The sequence below is a fragment of the Mus pahari genome, chromosome 16 (genome assembly GCF_900095145.1).
Source record: "Mus pahari chromosome 16, PAHARI_EIJ_v1.1, whole genome shotgun sequence".
NCBI lineage: Eukaryota > Metazoa > Chordata > Mammalia > Rodentia > Muridae > Mus > Mus pahari.
The window spans coordinates 24,318,221-24,333,231 of record NC_034605.1 but is presented as its reverse complement, the minus strand read 5'-3'; the positions used below and the strand labels follow the sequence as shown (position 1 = coordinate 24,333,231).

General features: G+C 38.9%; 1 protein-coding gene across 1 annotated transcript in view; it reads right to left on the bottom strand.

Annotated features, from left to right (window-relative positions):
* The window catches only part of Aoah (acyloxyacyl hydrolase), a 196,458-nt gene that overhangs the window by 27,491 nt on the left and 153,956 nt on the right, over positions 1 to 15,011 (bottom strand). Inside the window, exon 13 of the mRNA XM_021215760.2 lies at positions 11,424 to 11,506. Within this exon, the coding sequence (XP_021071419.1) occupies positions 11,424 to 11,506 (83 nt within the window). The remainder of the gene's footprint in view (positions 1 to 11,423; positions 11,507 to 15,011) is intronic.

Sequence of the window (15,011 nt, the reverse complement as noted above, 5' to 3'; positions counted from 1 at the left end):
CAAGATAGATAAGCCCTTGGCCAGACTCACTAGAGGGCACAGAGACAGCATCCTAATTAACAAAATCAGAAATGAAAAGGGAGACATAACAACAGACTCATCTCGCTTTTAATGGTGCTCAGACACATGTGGAGACAAGTATAGTCAGACACATAAAATAAAAATCAATAAATCCTTATAAAATAAGCAAAGTGTCACATGAACACAGTATTTTCTGATTTCATGTGAGGATATACATTTTTTCATGTATGTGAAAACATTTGGATTGCTATTTCTAGAAAAATTTTATGACTTTTGCCCATTTTTGCACACATATTATGTATTCAATATATGTATAAATATGTATGCACATGTATACATATGAGTTTTTATATCTGTAACAGGTTAAATATTTGTATTGCAGAGAAAGCTACAGCACGTACAGAACAAAACACAGCTGTGGGTCACGTGTGTCTTCCACCTATCTGAGTCCTCTCCTGCACAGGATGAAGCTGTATCTAATTATTCAGAATAACTTTAAGACCCCAGATTTTTCTTTGTGTATCATAACAGAGGACACTACTTCTCTAAAAAGTTAAGATTAAAAAAATGATTTTTATTTCTCTTCTTTCTGACAACATGGTTCTGGGATTATAGGTGCATGTCACTATGCCAAGCTAAAATTTTGCTAGTACTCTGAAGGTCTTGGTGGTTCTCCAGGGGTCAGGGATGCCACTGAGCTTTTCATTGGAGACAGAGTTAAGACAACCGTCTCATCAGTGCCAGTCCCCCTCACATGGCTGGTTACAGCCTGTAGAACCTAGAGAAATTCTGATGAAAATGGTTCAGCATAGACTGCTGTGACACTTGCTATGAGTTTGTCAAGCATGTGGCTCCCAGGGGGTCTTGGGCCACCAAGCCACTCATGAAGCAAAGGTCTTTTAATAATGGCCATTCCAGTATGACAGAATGTTAGGACACTATTTCTCTAAAAATTTAGGATTAAAAAAAATGATCTTTATTTCTAGATTTCTAGGGTTTTCTAGATGTCTCCCGCCAGTGAGGCTTCTGCCACCTTTTGTCTGGATCCACCCTCTTTTTTTATTTTTTGCTCTTTTGTGTGTACTGCCCATAGGTGAGTGTGCAGATACGTGTGTCGGCCTGTAAATGTGGAGACCAGACTAGTACACTAGAGGTTTCCCTGTACTATTCTCTGCCTAATTGTCATGAGAAAGGGTGTGTCACTAAACCAGAAGTTGGCCATTTTGACTAGTCTGCCTGGCCAAGAAGCTCTTGAGATCTACCTGTCTCTCCCTTGCCCCTGAATGCTACAAGCACAAGCAATCATGTCTAGCTTTTTAAATAGGTGCTCAGGATTTGAACACAGGCACTCGTGCTTGTAGAGTAAACACTCTTACCTACAGAAACAACTGCTTGGCCCCTTTCTGCTCTTTAGAACATCTATTATTAAAAGCACAGTCCTGCTTTTGTGAGCTTGTCTTAAGCCATCACTCCTGCCATCTGCCGCTGTGGCTCTTTCTCATCATGAGTGGGAGCTCCTCAAACCATCCACTCACCCAGGAATGGACTCTGGCCTTTCCCTCCTCTTTGAAGAGGTTCCCTATTTTTCTTTGCCTTTAAAGCTAGAGATATTCAGGCACCACCCACTCCTTCTGACAGCACTATCCTGTTTTCTCCAGTTCATTACATGGCTAGTCTAGTAGACCATGCCTGCATATCAGCTGCCAACTTCCTTTTTCCATATAAACTAGATTTTAAATGATGTAGATTTTTCTCATAGCTTTATAATTCATCAAGAATTTTCAGAAGAATAATTTGTTGAAAAAATGATAATTTTACATTTTTCTCTTCTAAAAATGTTTGTTTGCAATAAACAGCATCATTCAGACTAAGATACTGATCTTGAGTCCCAGATCCCAAGCATTTAGCAATCGTATGTTGTGACAGTTCCTGACAGTGTTTCTACTACTGAGGGTGTTTCACATTACAAATGTTCCAGTTACAAACAAGATAAATTCCCTAAAATTATTTGAATAGGGTAGACCATGCTTCCCACTGTGGCTGTCTTCTACCTTCCAGTGACAGTGCTTTGCAAGCACTCTTCCCCTGTGTTGAGAGAGGGAGAACTTGGCATCTCTCCAAACCTGTTTTGCTCTCAGGCTCTACCCACCACACTTACTATCTCCTTACACCTTTTAGATACTGCTCAAACTTTAACTTTGCTGTGCAATTGACTCCTCTAGAATTAGGCATCTCCCGCCTACAGAAGGTGCAACTTACTCGTGTCCTGGTGTCATTCCAACAGAACTGTGATTATTTTCTTGTTTGTCTCTCTTTCGGTTTTGTTACGATCTCCAAGGAAGTGGGGCCTTTACCTTGCTCATCTTCCTATTTCTAGAACCCACTGGAACACTGAACAGGAACAAAGTAAAGAACAAAGGCAAGGCACATACAGGCTTATATAAATCTCGAGAGTATTTAAGATGTCAATAGACATAGCAGATAGCTTTCTGTTTGATGTCTTTTATCTGATGCTCTAAACAAAACAGATTATTGAAAAGAGATGACCTAGACCTTCACCACACTGATAAGTGCATTTATTTGAAGTTAAAAATTTGCAATGCAGGTGTGCTGATGCTTGCTTGGTGAAATTTCGACAAACAGCAGGACCTGAATTTTTCACATGGTTACTGTCATGAGACTTGCTCCTTCCTGGACCAGTTTGTCTTGATTTCTTTTTGTTGAGATGATACAATACTTGGAAAAAGCAACTTTGGGGAGAAGAGTTTATTTTAGTTTACAATTCAAAACATAGCTCATCATGTTAGGTAAGTTAAGACAGCAGGAGCTTGAGGTATCTGGTTACACTATATCAATCGTCTAAAGCAGAGAAAAAATAAATTCATGCATGCTAGAGCTCAGCTCTCTTTCTCTACTTCTGTATGATCCAGGATCCCTGCTTAGGGAATGATGTTACCCATAGTGGATGGATCTTCCCACCTCAATTAATGTAATCAACACCCCAACCCTGAACATGAAAAGAGGCCCGTCTCCCAGGTGATTTTAGACTTTGTCAAGCTGGCAATTAATACTAACCATCACAAGGATATAGGATTAAATCTAAAGAAATAGTTCTCCATTGTTTTAGGATTTGTTGAATTCCAAACTCTTGCAAGAATTAAACATGGTGAAAAGCTAATACATATGAGAGAGTAATTTTTCTTCTATGTGATATATATGTCATATTGAATTTTTTCTCTTAAAAGATCCTATTATTATTAAATACTGTATATTCGAGATATATTGGATTCTTAGAAGAAAACAATTTTGAGCTGTAGTCACTGAGTGCTTTTATATCATTTTGTTTTCACTCTGAGTATTTAACACTTGGATACTAAAGATTCTCTCTAGTGCTTTGACCACATTATTTCAGGCTCCCCAAACAGAAATGTCCTAGATGTTCTGCTATAAATAATCTTTTCCATCTCCTTTCAAGGTTTTGGGTTATGATCAAATACTCAATCCAATAGTGGTGCTCCCCACATGATTCCTGGGGCCCTATTTCAGTGTGACACAGGTGACCTTAGAAATTCCCTCCAGTGCTGTTCTTGTGACTTTTGAAAGTATTTTAAACATTTTCATTTTGAAATGATTGCTAAAGTTCTATAAAAATAGGACAAAGATATATGCACATCTTTTACCTAAATTTTTATAAATAGATACTCTGCAATAATTACAATGATCAAAACTACAAAATTAACATGGGTACAGTACTGTTGTCTAATTTGCATACCTAAGTTAAGTGTCACTGATGACCACTTTTTTGCCTAGGTCTAATTCACTCTACTTGGATCTCAGGCCTCTTTAGTCTGCCTTAATCTGGAAAGATTGCTTAGTCCCTGTCCTTATGACCTTGACATATTTTGATGCTACTGGCCAATTCTTAAGTGGCTTTCAGTTTGGGTTTGTCTTAATGTTCCTCATGACTAAACTCAGGTTATGCAATTATTTTGGCAAAAATACAATACCAGAAGCTCAGTTAGCTTAAGGTACAAAACTTATTTTGTTCCAGAATAGAGATCATGGGAGGTCTAAAAATAAGGAGTCCTTACGTGTGTAAATGAATTCAGCTTAGCCTGCAATAATATACTTTTTATAGTTCAATTATAGTTTGTCTCTTTATCCTTTTCTTTTTTGCTTTTATTCCTTCTCAGGGAGACAAAGAGAACTGGCCAACAGTGTTGAGTTCAGGTATCTAATTCTGACAGTTCCCCCTGGATTGCCAAGACAATCCAAGACAGAAAGATGGCGCTTTTTCAGGTCAGAATCTAGAAAGGGGGAAGTGTGGCATGGCTTTTGAGATTGTGACCTTCAGTAGGAGACAGATATGATTAAGTCTATCACTGATGAGGTAATGGGTCATGGAAATGTTATATAACTTTCTGAGCCCCAGTTTCCTCGTCTGCAAAATAGAGTTGTTTTGTGGATTCACTGAGAAGAGAGTACATGTCTTTCGAGCTGGTACTTTCCCCCCTTGAGTTTTAAGTATCAGTGAGAAATAAGATAGACAATCAGTAGTTGGGTGTGGTGATGTATGTGCAAGGTAGGAATTCATGAGAGAGGGGATGGCTTAGTGTCCTGTATTGTGGTTTACAGATGTGGTCCTATAAGCTTTGCTGATTGCTACCTTGTCTGCTGGTGGTATGTCATTGGCAGCAGGAAACATAACTAACTGTTGTTAGCTGTTCAGTAGCCAAGATGTAGACTAATTTTACGGAAAAGAATTTCAGGATAAGTCAGTCAGTAGTAAAATTTTTTTTTTTTTTTAAAGGACAGCCGGGCAGTGGTGGCACACAGCTTTAATCCAAGCACTTGGGAGGCAGAGACAGGTGAATTTCTGAGTTCGAGGCCAGCCTGGTCTACAGAGTGAGTTCCAGGACAGCCAGGGCTATACAGAGAAACCCTGTCTCAAAAAACAAAACCAAAAACCAAAAACCCCAAAACAAGCAACAACAACAACAACAAAAAAGACAGAAGTGCACACCCAAGAGTAGATATATGTTTCCGTGGAGAGAGTGGTTCTAAATGTCTTAAAATAAAGTTTGCAAATACAGTGTGTGTGGCTTTTGAAGTTATGGTTTTCAAAGTATAGAATCAAAAGATTAACTAAAAATGTTTTGATATACTTATTTTTACCTAATAATTTTTTTCTTTAGTAAATTATAAGGTAGTTCATGTAGTATTTCTATATAGGTTTATAGAAAGGAATGTTAATGGTATGAAAACATATGTCAGAAAGGTCAAAGTAAGTCTCAGGTCCAGAGGTCACAAGAGGCCACTAGACATATTTTGACTATCAATATGGCTTTGCAGCAAGGAGCGGGGTGGGTGTGGTAGACAGGTGAAGAGGCAAACTTGAAGTTGGGCAGTTTCCAGTCTCCAGGAACTACTCTGGGCTCTTCACAGGGACCCCCGCTCTCCACTTTCTCTGTAATGGGCACACAGGGAGAGAATCCTTCTCCCTCTGCGGTGGGAAGCTTAATCCCATGGGAAAACATGTCTTCAATATTTTCGCATTTCTGAGAGCACAAACCTCCTAATCCAGGTGAGTATATGAAAGTTTTGCTGGACTTGTAAAAACAAAAGGAGAAAGTGCAGAGTATCCCAAGCTTATAAAATCTCATTTGGCATCCAGAAGGAGCGCCCAGGTGCATCCTGTAAACCTGACAGTGTTTCCCCCTTGGACTGTGAGCTGGAGTAGTAGGCCATTGAGGCTCAGGAGCAGGGTTTCGTTGTTTTTAAAAGCACAGGAGTCTTATTTATTTCAGAAGAAGACTTAATAGATTTTTATTTACTTAAAAATATGATTTATATCACTTCCCCTAGTCCTTGGTAATCACCAAATCATCCTTTGCTTCTGTGAATTTGTGTACTTGAGATGCTTCATAGAAGCAGGGGCTTCAAGGTTCATTTATCATTGGGTAAGGCAGGATTCCCTTCTTCTCAAAAGGCTGAATAGTATTGCATTGCATTTACATATATTTTATCCATCCATTTTCATGTTGGTGGACATTTAGCCTGGTTCTACATCTTGGTTGTTATGAATGATGATGTAATGGACAAGGGAATGCCAGTATCTCTTTGAGAACCTGTCCTTAATACCTTGGATAAATAAATATTCGTAAGTGGGATTGGTTAATCATACAGTAATTCAAGTTTTCATATTTAGAGAAATTATCCTGCTACCTTCTATAATGGATAGATGACTTTACATTCCTCTTTACATGACTCTGATTTTTCCATGTCCTAGGCAATCCTTGTCATTAGAATTTTTTTTTATATATACAATGGACATCCCAGCAGATGTGAGGTGGTATCTTAGAGTAGTCCCTGCCTTTGATATTAAAGGAAGGAAATGACTGTATTCTATTTGTAAAGGACCACTGTCCATGCTTTAATTCTCTTCAAAGGTTGAAAAATAACTTGAGAGCTTTTAGGTTAAAGAAAAATAGTGTTAGTTGGGCAAGTCCCTACTTACCAATGCTAACTAAGGTGGGCATTAAACAAATGGCTACTGACCTCACATGCCTTCTGATTCTTGTCCAGCTTCGAACTAGACTTAAAGAAAGTGACCCTCCTTAAGCCCAAGAAAGCTCAACTTCAGCCTTGACAAAGAACTTGTGTGACATGTTTGGCTTTCCTGGGTGTGGTGGAGGGCATGGAATAAGTCAAGAACGCAGAGGGCTGAACCTGCTAGCTTCTGTGCCCTCTGTAAGCATGAATCCTGAGGACTAGTGAACACTCAGATGTGAAGAGTGGAGCACTGTAGCGTGGGTAAGACAGGTAGCTCTGGCACCACCGCTTCTAAGATAGCCTCCAAAGATGGGTGCTAACTACCTCCCCAATGGTCTATTTTCTAAGGGATGAGCTCTTTCTTGGGGTCAGGGTGACATCTCAAGCGCAGTTCTACAATTTATCAAGCTTCAACCCTCAGCATGGTCCTGAGCTCAAGAAGCCAAGGCTGTTATCCAGCCCCTCCCCTCAGCAGTCCTACCATCCTCTGGAATTCATCGCTCACCCCTCCAGTCTGCCTCCAGTGCCAGTGAAGTGTTGAGAAATGACTCTCTTGCTTCCCAGTCCTGGCAGGATGTAGCCCAAGGACTTCCTGTCCTAAAGACTCTTTTCCTCGTCTGGTTCATCTCTCTGTTCCCTACCTTAGCTCTTGCTCTCAATCATAGACTTGCCATCTTTAGTTCCTGTCATTTCTCATTCCTCTCCCTTCCTGGTCTCTTCCCAGGGGGAGGCACTTCTGCCTCCAGATCCCTCTGCTGCCCCATGCATCACTGTTTCCTTCCTGCCTGCCAGTGTCTGCAAGGACCAGGAAACCTAGCCCATGCACTGCTGCTCCATCTTTGAGAGTCCTGGCTCATACCATTGACGAATCTCTTTTATATTTACTTGCTATGTTTTAGGACATTGAAATGTGACTGATTTAAAACTACTGGATACATCATAGTACAGATGGGACTATGGTACAGCCATTGTTTCTTTTTTTTTTTATTTTTTTATTTTTTTTATTATTATTATTTTCTTTATTTACATTTCAAATGCTATCCCGAAAGATTCCCATACCCCTCCCCCCACCTCTGTTCCCCTACCCACCCACTCCCACTACTTGGCCCAGGCCTTGCCTTGTGCTAGGTCATATGGAGTTTGGAAGACCAAGGAGCCTCTATTCCCACTGNTGGCCNATTAGGTCATCTTCTGCTACAAATGCAGCTAGAAACACAAACCCAGGGGGTACTAGTTAGTTCCNGTTGTTGTTCCACCTACAGGGTTGCAGCCCNCTTCAGGTACTTGGGTACTTTCTCTAGTTCCTGCATTGGGGACCCTGTGTTCCATCCAGTAGCTGGCTGTGATCATCCATTTCAGTGTTTACCAACAGCCATTGTTTCTATGGTGCTCCGATGATGGATGTTTGAAAATGGATGTTGAAGAAGCTGTGTCTCCTGATCCTCCTGCTGCCCATCTCTCCACACCAAGACCTGTGGCCCTCAAGTATTCTGCTGATATCTCTTTTATGTATGGTGGCCTATCTGGGTCAAACAGGCCCCAGGCTTTATAATGCTTGTACAATAATAATATGGCAGGAAGCTAGAACTGCAGTGGCCAAGGGGGCTGTCCTCACTCATTACTACACTGACTTTGGATTCTGTGCCTCTCCAAAGAAGAATGGGATGACCCACCCAAGCAGGCTTGTCATCCCGGCCACCCAAGTCAAGATTCTGGTATCACATCCCAGGTCCAATCCTAAAGCCAGTTCTACTTTTATTCTTCAAGGAAAGATTTTGTAAGTTAACCAGTGGGGGAAGCCTCTGTTTTCTGGATCTCACTCCCTTCTCTGAGACGTAAGGTGAGAGACTAGCCAAAATACATGACCAGGCAGCATACTGGTCACCTCTTGCCCTGTCTGTTTCTGCAGGTTAGAGCTGAAGGGACCACTGCAGAGTACCTCCATTGCTGATTATGGAGAAGGTAGGGTGGGGTTGCTCTTTCCTAAGCCTGACATCAAAGCATTATTCCTAGAATCATAGGGACTCCCACACTTCACATTCTAAAAGGCTCTGCGCATATCTGCAGACACGTAAAAAATCTTTTATATAACAGTCAAGATGAAAATAGGAGCTGTTTCTTTAATTTGTACCACACAATTTAAAAGAAACTCTTTAATATTCTATTCAACTATTTCTTCCCCTTTTTCTCTTTCTTGCTTGTTCTGAAAAGTAAAAGCAGCCATAAATATGCAGAATGTGGAGAGCTGACTTTTCTGATATCTAATAAAAACCTTGGGGAGTAATTGAAATAACTTGGTGTGGGCAGTCAGGTTACACGCTGCATAATATCAAAAGAAAATGCACAGCAAGGAAAAGCAGCAGAAAATAGGAAGAGGAGCTGGAGAATAAAAGCAGGACATTAGATAACGGGTAACTATGGGAAACTAAAAATATCCTCTTAGAACTCCATTCTTAGAAGATCTGATGAGACTTGTATTCAGAGAAGCAGTAATTCGAGACAAGGTGAACATTTGTATAATTCTGAGGAATGCAAGTTGAAGAAAGAGAAATCGCCCCTCCTCTCCAGCTTCCACTCACTGCACAGACAAAAGCTGGGACTTTGCCCTGGACTCACTGTACACTCCTTTGTGATGAGTGTTGCTTCCTACCTCCCTTTGCCTTTTGTTGTGGAGCGCCTGGATTTTAAAGGAATGTGCATAGTTAAGACAGCAGAATACACAAGAACTAGCCTTGGTTGTTGCAGGTACTCCTAGGAGCATCTCACTCTGGTCATCCTGAGTTTGTCAAAAGATGGCCAGATTTTGGGTGGGAAAGCGATATTGACACATTTGAGTCTTGAGATGGAAATGTTGACTCTGAAGTCACACACAAGGAAAACAACTAGAGCATGCATGTCTGAGGGGTCAGACTACTCATCACCCTGCCTTAATTGCATACATTTATCCCATGACTCTTTCTAGACTCAATTTATATATATGTGTGTCTTAGTCAGGGTTTCTATTCCTGGGCAAAACATAATGACCAAGAAGCAAGTTGGGGAGCAAAGGGTTTATTCAGCTTACACTTCCATACTGCTGTTCATCATCAAGGAAATCAGGACTGGAACTCAAGCAGGTCAGGAAGCAGGAGCTGATGCAGAGGCCATGGAGGGATGTTCTTTACTGGCTTGCTTCCCCTGGCTTGCTCAGNCCTCCCCCCTTGATCACTAATTGAGAAAATACCTTACAGCTGAATCTCGTAGAGGCATTTCACTACCTGAAGCTCTTTTCTCTGTGATAACTCCAGCCTGTGTCAAGTTGACACAAAACCAGCCAGTATAATATGAAACATTTCAGAAAAGTAGAGTTGGAGGGAAGAAAGAAAGCAACCAAACAAAATATCTCAATGATCCTCAGGTTTGCCCTACTAATCTTCTTCTTAGATGGAGCTCTTCCCCATTTCCTTTTAAAAATATGGTCAACATTTAACTATAATATCCAATTTATGGTCTAATTTTTCTTAGTCTATATTTTATCTTTCCTGTTTAAAAAAAATAGACTATTAGTCCTAATGTCCTAGAGCTGCATACAAAATGAGCTTCTGGTTTTTTTCCAGTCTATATTGAAAGCAAGTCTCTATTGCATTGGGGACTCTTTGAGTCTCTCACAACAGCAGAGAAGTGAAGTAAGGAGTTTATATCTGTGGGGGTTCACAAGGACGTCCCTTGTGCATTGTTCACTCTCTACTAGTTGTGTTCACACATAGAGCAAGGCTAACCTTTCTCCATAGACCACTGAAGGTCGAAGGCAGGAAGGAGGCCTGACCTTCATTGGTGTCTGAGTAGAGTTACACAGGGTAGGCAGAAGTTTTGTCATGTAACTTTCTATCTCTGTGACATGAGACAAGGCTGTTGACCTGTCCAAGTCTCCTTTTTCTAAGTTGCAGCACTGTGGGTAACCTCATATTTTTCTCATTCTGAGAAAAATGTTTTAACATATTGGGTAATTGAGTTGATTGTTATAGTCAATGTGTATATTAGAAGTTTTCTTTCCCATTTCTACCCTAACACTTCCAGAGTGACTGCAGTCAATGATATCTTAGCTCTGAGAAAATACAATAATACTTGCTAAAAGTGTTTATTGTATATAGGATTAATGAAAATATACATAAAGATACATACTTAAAGTGAAATATGTTTCTCAACACTTGGAGTTCAATAAATGCCAGCAACTATTAAACAGTTAAGCCACCTTTGTCATTCTTAGAAGAGTAGGACATTCATTCCATGTAGAGTACTTATTCTAACAAATACAGTATTTTTTAGGTAACACATTTAGTTAAACCCCATACTTCTTGGACAATTTCTGCACATCTTTAGTCAGTGAGAAACGGCAACTCATGGATATTAGCCAGGCTGTGGTTTATTAAGCAGGGGTCTTATGAGTCTCTTAAAACAGTATAGTGGGCAGACTCACATGAGTAAAGTTTAAAACTCTGACCTCTGAAGAAATGTGGGAGAAAGCTCTACTGGGCAGAGTAGAGCTTTTGCAGTGACCTTAGTTTGCCCTTGTTTAGCCAAGGCTCATTTAGGCCATGCTTCTTGAGTTGTGAATCTCTGCATTTGTCTGAGAACTACAAGAATCTTTTACACTGTTGGGTGACTGATCTGGCCCCCATATTCTCTTGTCTGCATACCCTTCTCTTTTTCTGTGTATAAATGTCTGGAAGGCTAGAAGACTGTGCTCAGAATGGGTAGTGCTGTTGGAAGGGAGACTTCACTGTGTTCTGGCTGTATAATGCTAATTTTTGCAGTAATTCCCAAATAAAGTCAATTCCTGCAGGTGAAAGAATAAGTGACAGGCTACGCACCATTTTTTGAGATACTCTGATAGTCTCTGTGATTGCAATGGTTTCTCTTTCTCAAACGACGGTAAATAGATTTTTCTTCAATTCTGAAACAAATACATAAGAATATATTTAATATCCAGATAACTCAATGTCGATATTAATAGAAATATGTTACTGTGATGCTTTTAGAAGTACAGAAAAAAATGAACTCAACACACCCAGGCCTTACTGACACAGTTTCTTTATGCTGTCAATGTTTTGTTGGGTAGACTGTGACACAAGGCACGCCCATAGAGGAAGGTTGCTGTTGCTATCAAAGTTTTGCTTTTGTATAGGTGCCTGCAAAGTCACATCTTTCTAATATTTCCACCAAGAATGGTTGCTACCATTTTTAAGCAACCACTTCTCTTTACCATTCTCTTACTTGTTCTCTTATTTGAAGGTGGAAGGCAGTTCCTTCCTTAGCTGCTGTGAGACTGTGAAAGATGTTCTGGCCTTGGGTTCTGCTGTTTTCTGTACACGCGTGTGTTACAGAGCTTGAAGAAGCACTTGTGTCCTCATAGAACAATAACTCCATTTCCTGTTTCCCTGTGCCTAGACTGTCTGATTAATCTCTGGATAATGCGGTTGAACTAGAAGTGTGAAATGGCATTTCTAGTAATCTTTATTAGGGAACACTCTGAAGGCGACACCTATTCTTTCTTTCTTAATTCCCCCCCTGTATTCTCTGCCCAGAATAAGAACACTACTGTTTATGGACAGTGTAGTCAAAGATCCACCTTAGAAAGGCATAAGCTGGAGGACCCTGCATCCCTGAGGAGACTGGGTAGAATAGAACTTCAATACTAGTCCTAAATTGCATGTCTCTGAGCTTTTTTGTTCAAGAAAAGCAAATTCAATTTTTATTTTATTCAAGCCATACATTAAATCTCTTCCACTTAGAGCTGAATCTAATATTAATGGACACATAGCTTGGAGACAAATTTGACACCAGTATTGGGTTATAATTATAGAACTTTTAAGCAATTTTCTTGGCTCCCTTTTGCACTATCTTTGATTTTCTATTTTATTTTGCCAAGATTTTAATTTAATTTGAATGTAATTTCATGTTATGTTGCCTGTATTTTTATAGACTTCCTAAAATCTTCTTTGAAACAAGACTATATATAAACTAATGAATGATAATTTAACTCATAAATATTCCATTACTGTTAAAATGCATTTCCATTTTCATAAATTTGTATTTAACATCCTTGCATACAATCATCCTTTTTTCCCCAAGCATTATAAAAATTAAGCTCATTGGATTACAGTACTTAGTAACTCTCAAATAACTCGGGAAAGTAAATATGAATGATGTTTGGGTTCTCAGGATGCATGGAAAGTAGCATTCAGGAAGACCTACAGACAATACTTCTTGAATTATTCAACAATGCTCAATAGAAACTTGCAAATTGAATACAAACATACATCAAAAAATTTATCCATTACAACCAAGATGGCTTTATCCTGGAGTTGTGGGGATGGTTCAACATACTAAAGTCAATAAAGGTAATAAATCGCAAGATGAATAGAAAGACAACACTCACATCATTATTGAAGTAGCTATAGAAAAGGCCTTTGACAAAATTCAGCATGCTTTCATGATAAAGGAAATCTAGGAAGAGTAGAATTGGAGGGAATAAACATCAGCATAATGAGATATATATGAGAAACCTACATCCAGCTTTATCTTTAATGGTGAAAACTTGAAGCAATCCCACTGAAATTAGAAAAGAGATAGGACTGCCCATTATTCCAGTCCCTTTCAATATTGTGCTTGAATCTCTAGCTGAAAGAAAAGAATGAGTGAAGAAAATCCAAGGAATACAAATAAGAGAAGTCAAACTATCCCTATTTGCATATGACATATTTATTCCTAAGAGATCACCAAAATTCTACCAGAAAGCTTCTATACAATAATACACTATTTCTTTAACACAACAGGTCACAGAATCACCTTGCACAAATCAACAGCATTTCTATTCCAACAACAAACATTCAGAGAAGGAGAACATAGACTCACTCTTAATCACCTCAAAGAAAATAATATATCTAAGAATGAACGTAATGAAAGAGGCAAAAGACCTCTACAATAACAACTTCAATTCTCTGAAGAAAGAGATAGAGAAAGACACTAGCAAATGGAAAGATATCCCATCCTCATAGATTGGTAGAATTAATATTATGAAAATGATCATTCTACCAAAGGTCATTTATTAATTCATTGTAATGTCGTTCAAAATGCCAATTTCATTCTTTACAGAAAGAGAAAAATTATACTAAAATTATATAAAACCACAAAAGACCCTAGATAGATATAATAGTGATGAGAAAGGAGAAACCATGCTACATCTCAAGATCTATTACAGAGCCAATATGTGTGTGTGTGTGTGTGTGTGTGTGTGTGTGTGTGTGTGTGTGTGTGTATGACAGTACTGGCACCAAAGCAAGCACACAGACCAGTAGGTCAAAACCAAAGACACAAACACAAGTACCCATAACTACAAGTACTTAATATTTCACCAAGATGTCAAAATTACAACTGGAGAAAAACAGCATCTTCAGCAAATGGTGCCAGGAAAACTGTATGTTCACATGTGCCAGAATGAAATGAATGAAAGAAAGAATATTTATCATCTTGTTCAACAATTAACTCCAAATGGATCAAATTCTAAACATGAAACCTAAAACATTGAAACTGCTAGGAGAAAAACATAGGCAGTACCCAAAAGGAGACAGATATAGGAAAAGACTTTCTGAATAGAGACCCATTTACTCAGAAATTGATGCCAACAACTGGTAAATAAACCATATAAAACTAAAAAGCTTCCAGAAAGCCAAGGTAACAATCAACTGATTGGATAGAAACTACTAGCTATACATTGGACATAGGATCAATATTCAGAATATATAAAGAATTCAAAAAAAGAGAAAGAAAAACAAAAAGCAACCAATCAATCAAACCCAAATGACTCATTCAAAAAAATAGGCTTGGAGTTTGAACAGAAAGGTTTAAAAAAAAAAGACATGAAAATGTCTAAAACATATCTTTTAAAAGTTTGTTGTTTTTAGCCATTAGAAAAATGCAACACAAAGCAACAATGAGAGTTCATCTTACCACAGTCAAGACCAACCAAGCAACAGACAGTAATACTAGAGAAGGTGTAGGGAGAAAAAGATGGGACTGCAAACTGGTCCAGCCACTTTGGAAATCAATGTTGGGAACTTTCAAAAGGCTAAACAAACACCTACTATATATAACCTAGCTTTACCACTTTTCAGCATACTCCTAGGGGTTTGACATCCTATTCTACAGATACTTGCTTAGCCATGTTCATTGCTGATCTATTCATGATAACTTAGAAATGAAAACAACTGAAATGTCCTTTGATGTTCTTCACTTGCTGAACAGATAATGAAAATGTGATATATATATATATATATATATATATATATATATATATATATACACACACACACACACACACACACACACACTGGAATACTATTGCTTTGTAAAGATTATAAGGGGACCATGCATGGGGGAGAACACTAGAAAAGGGAATA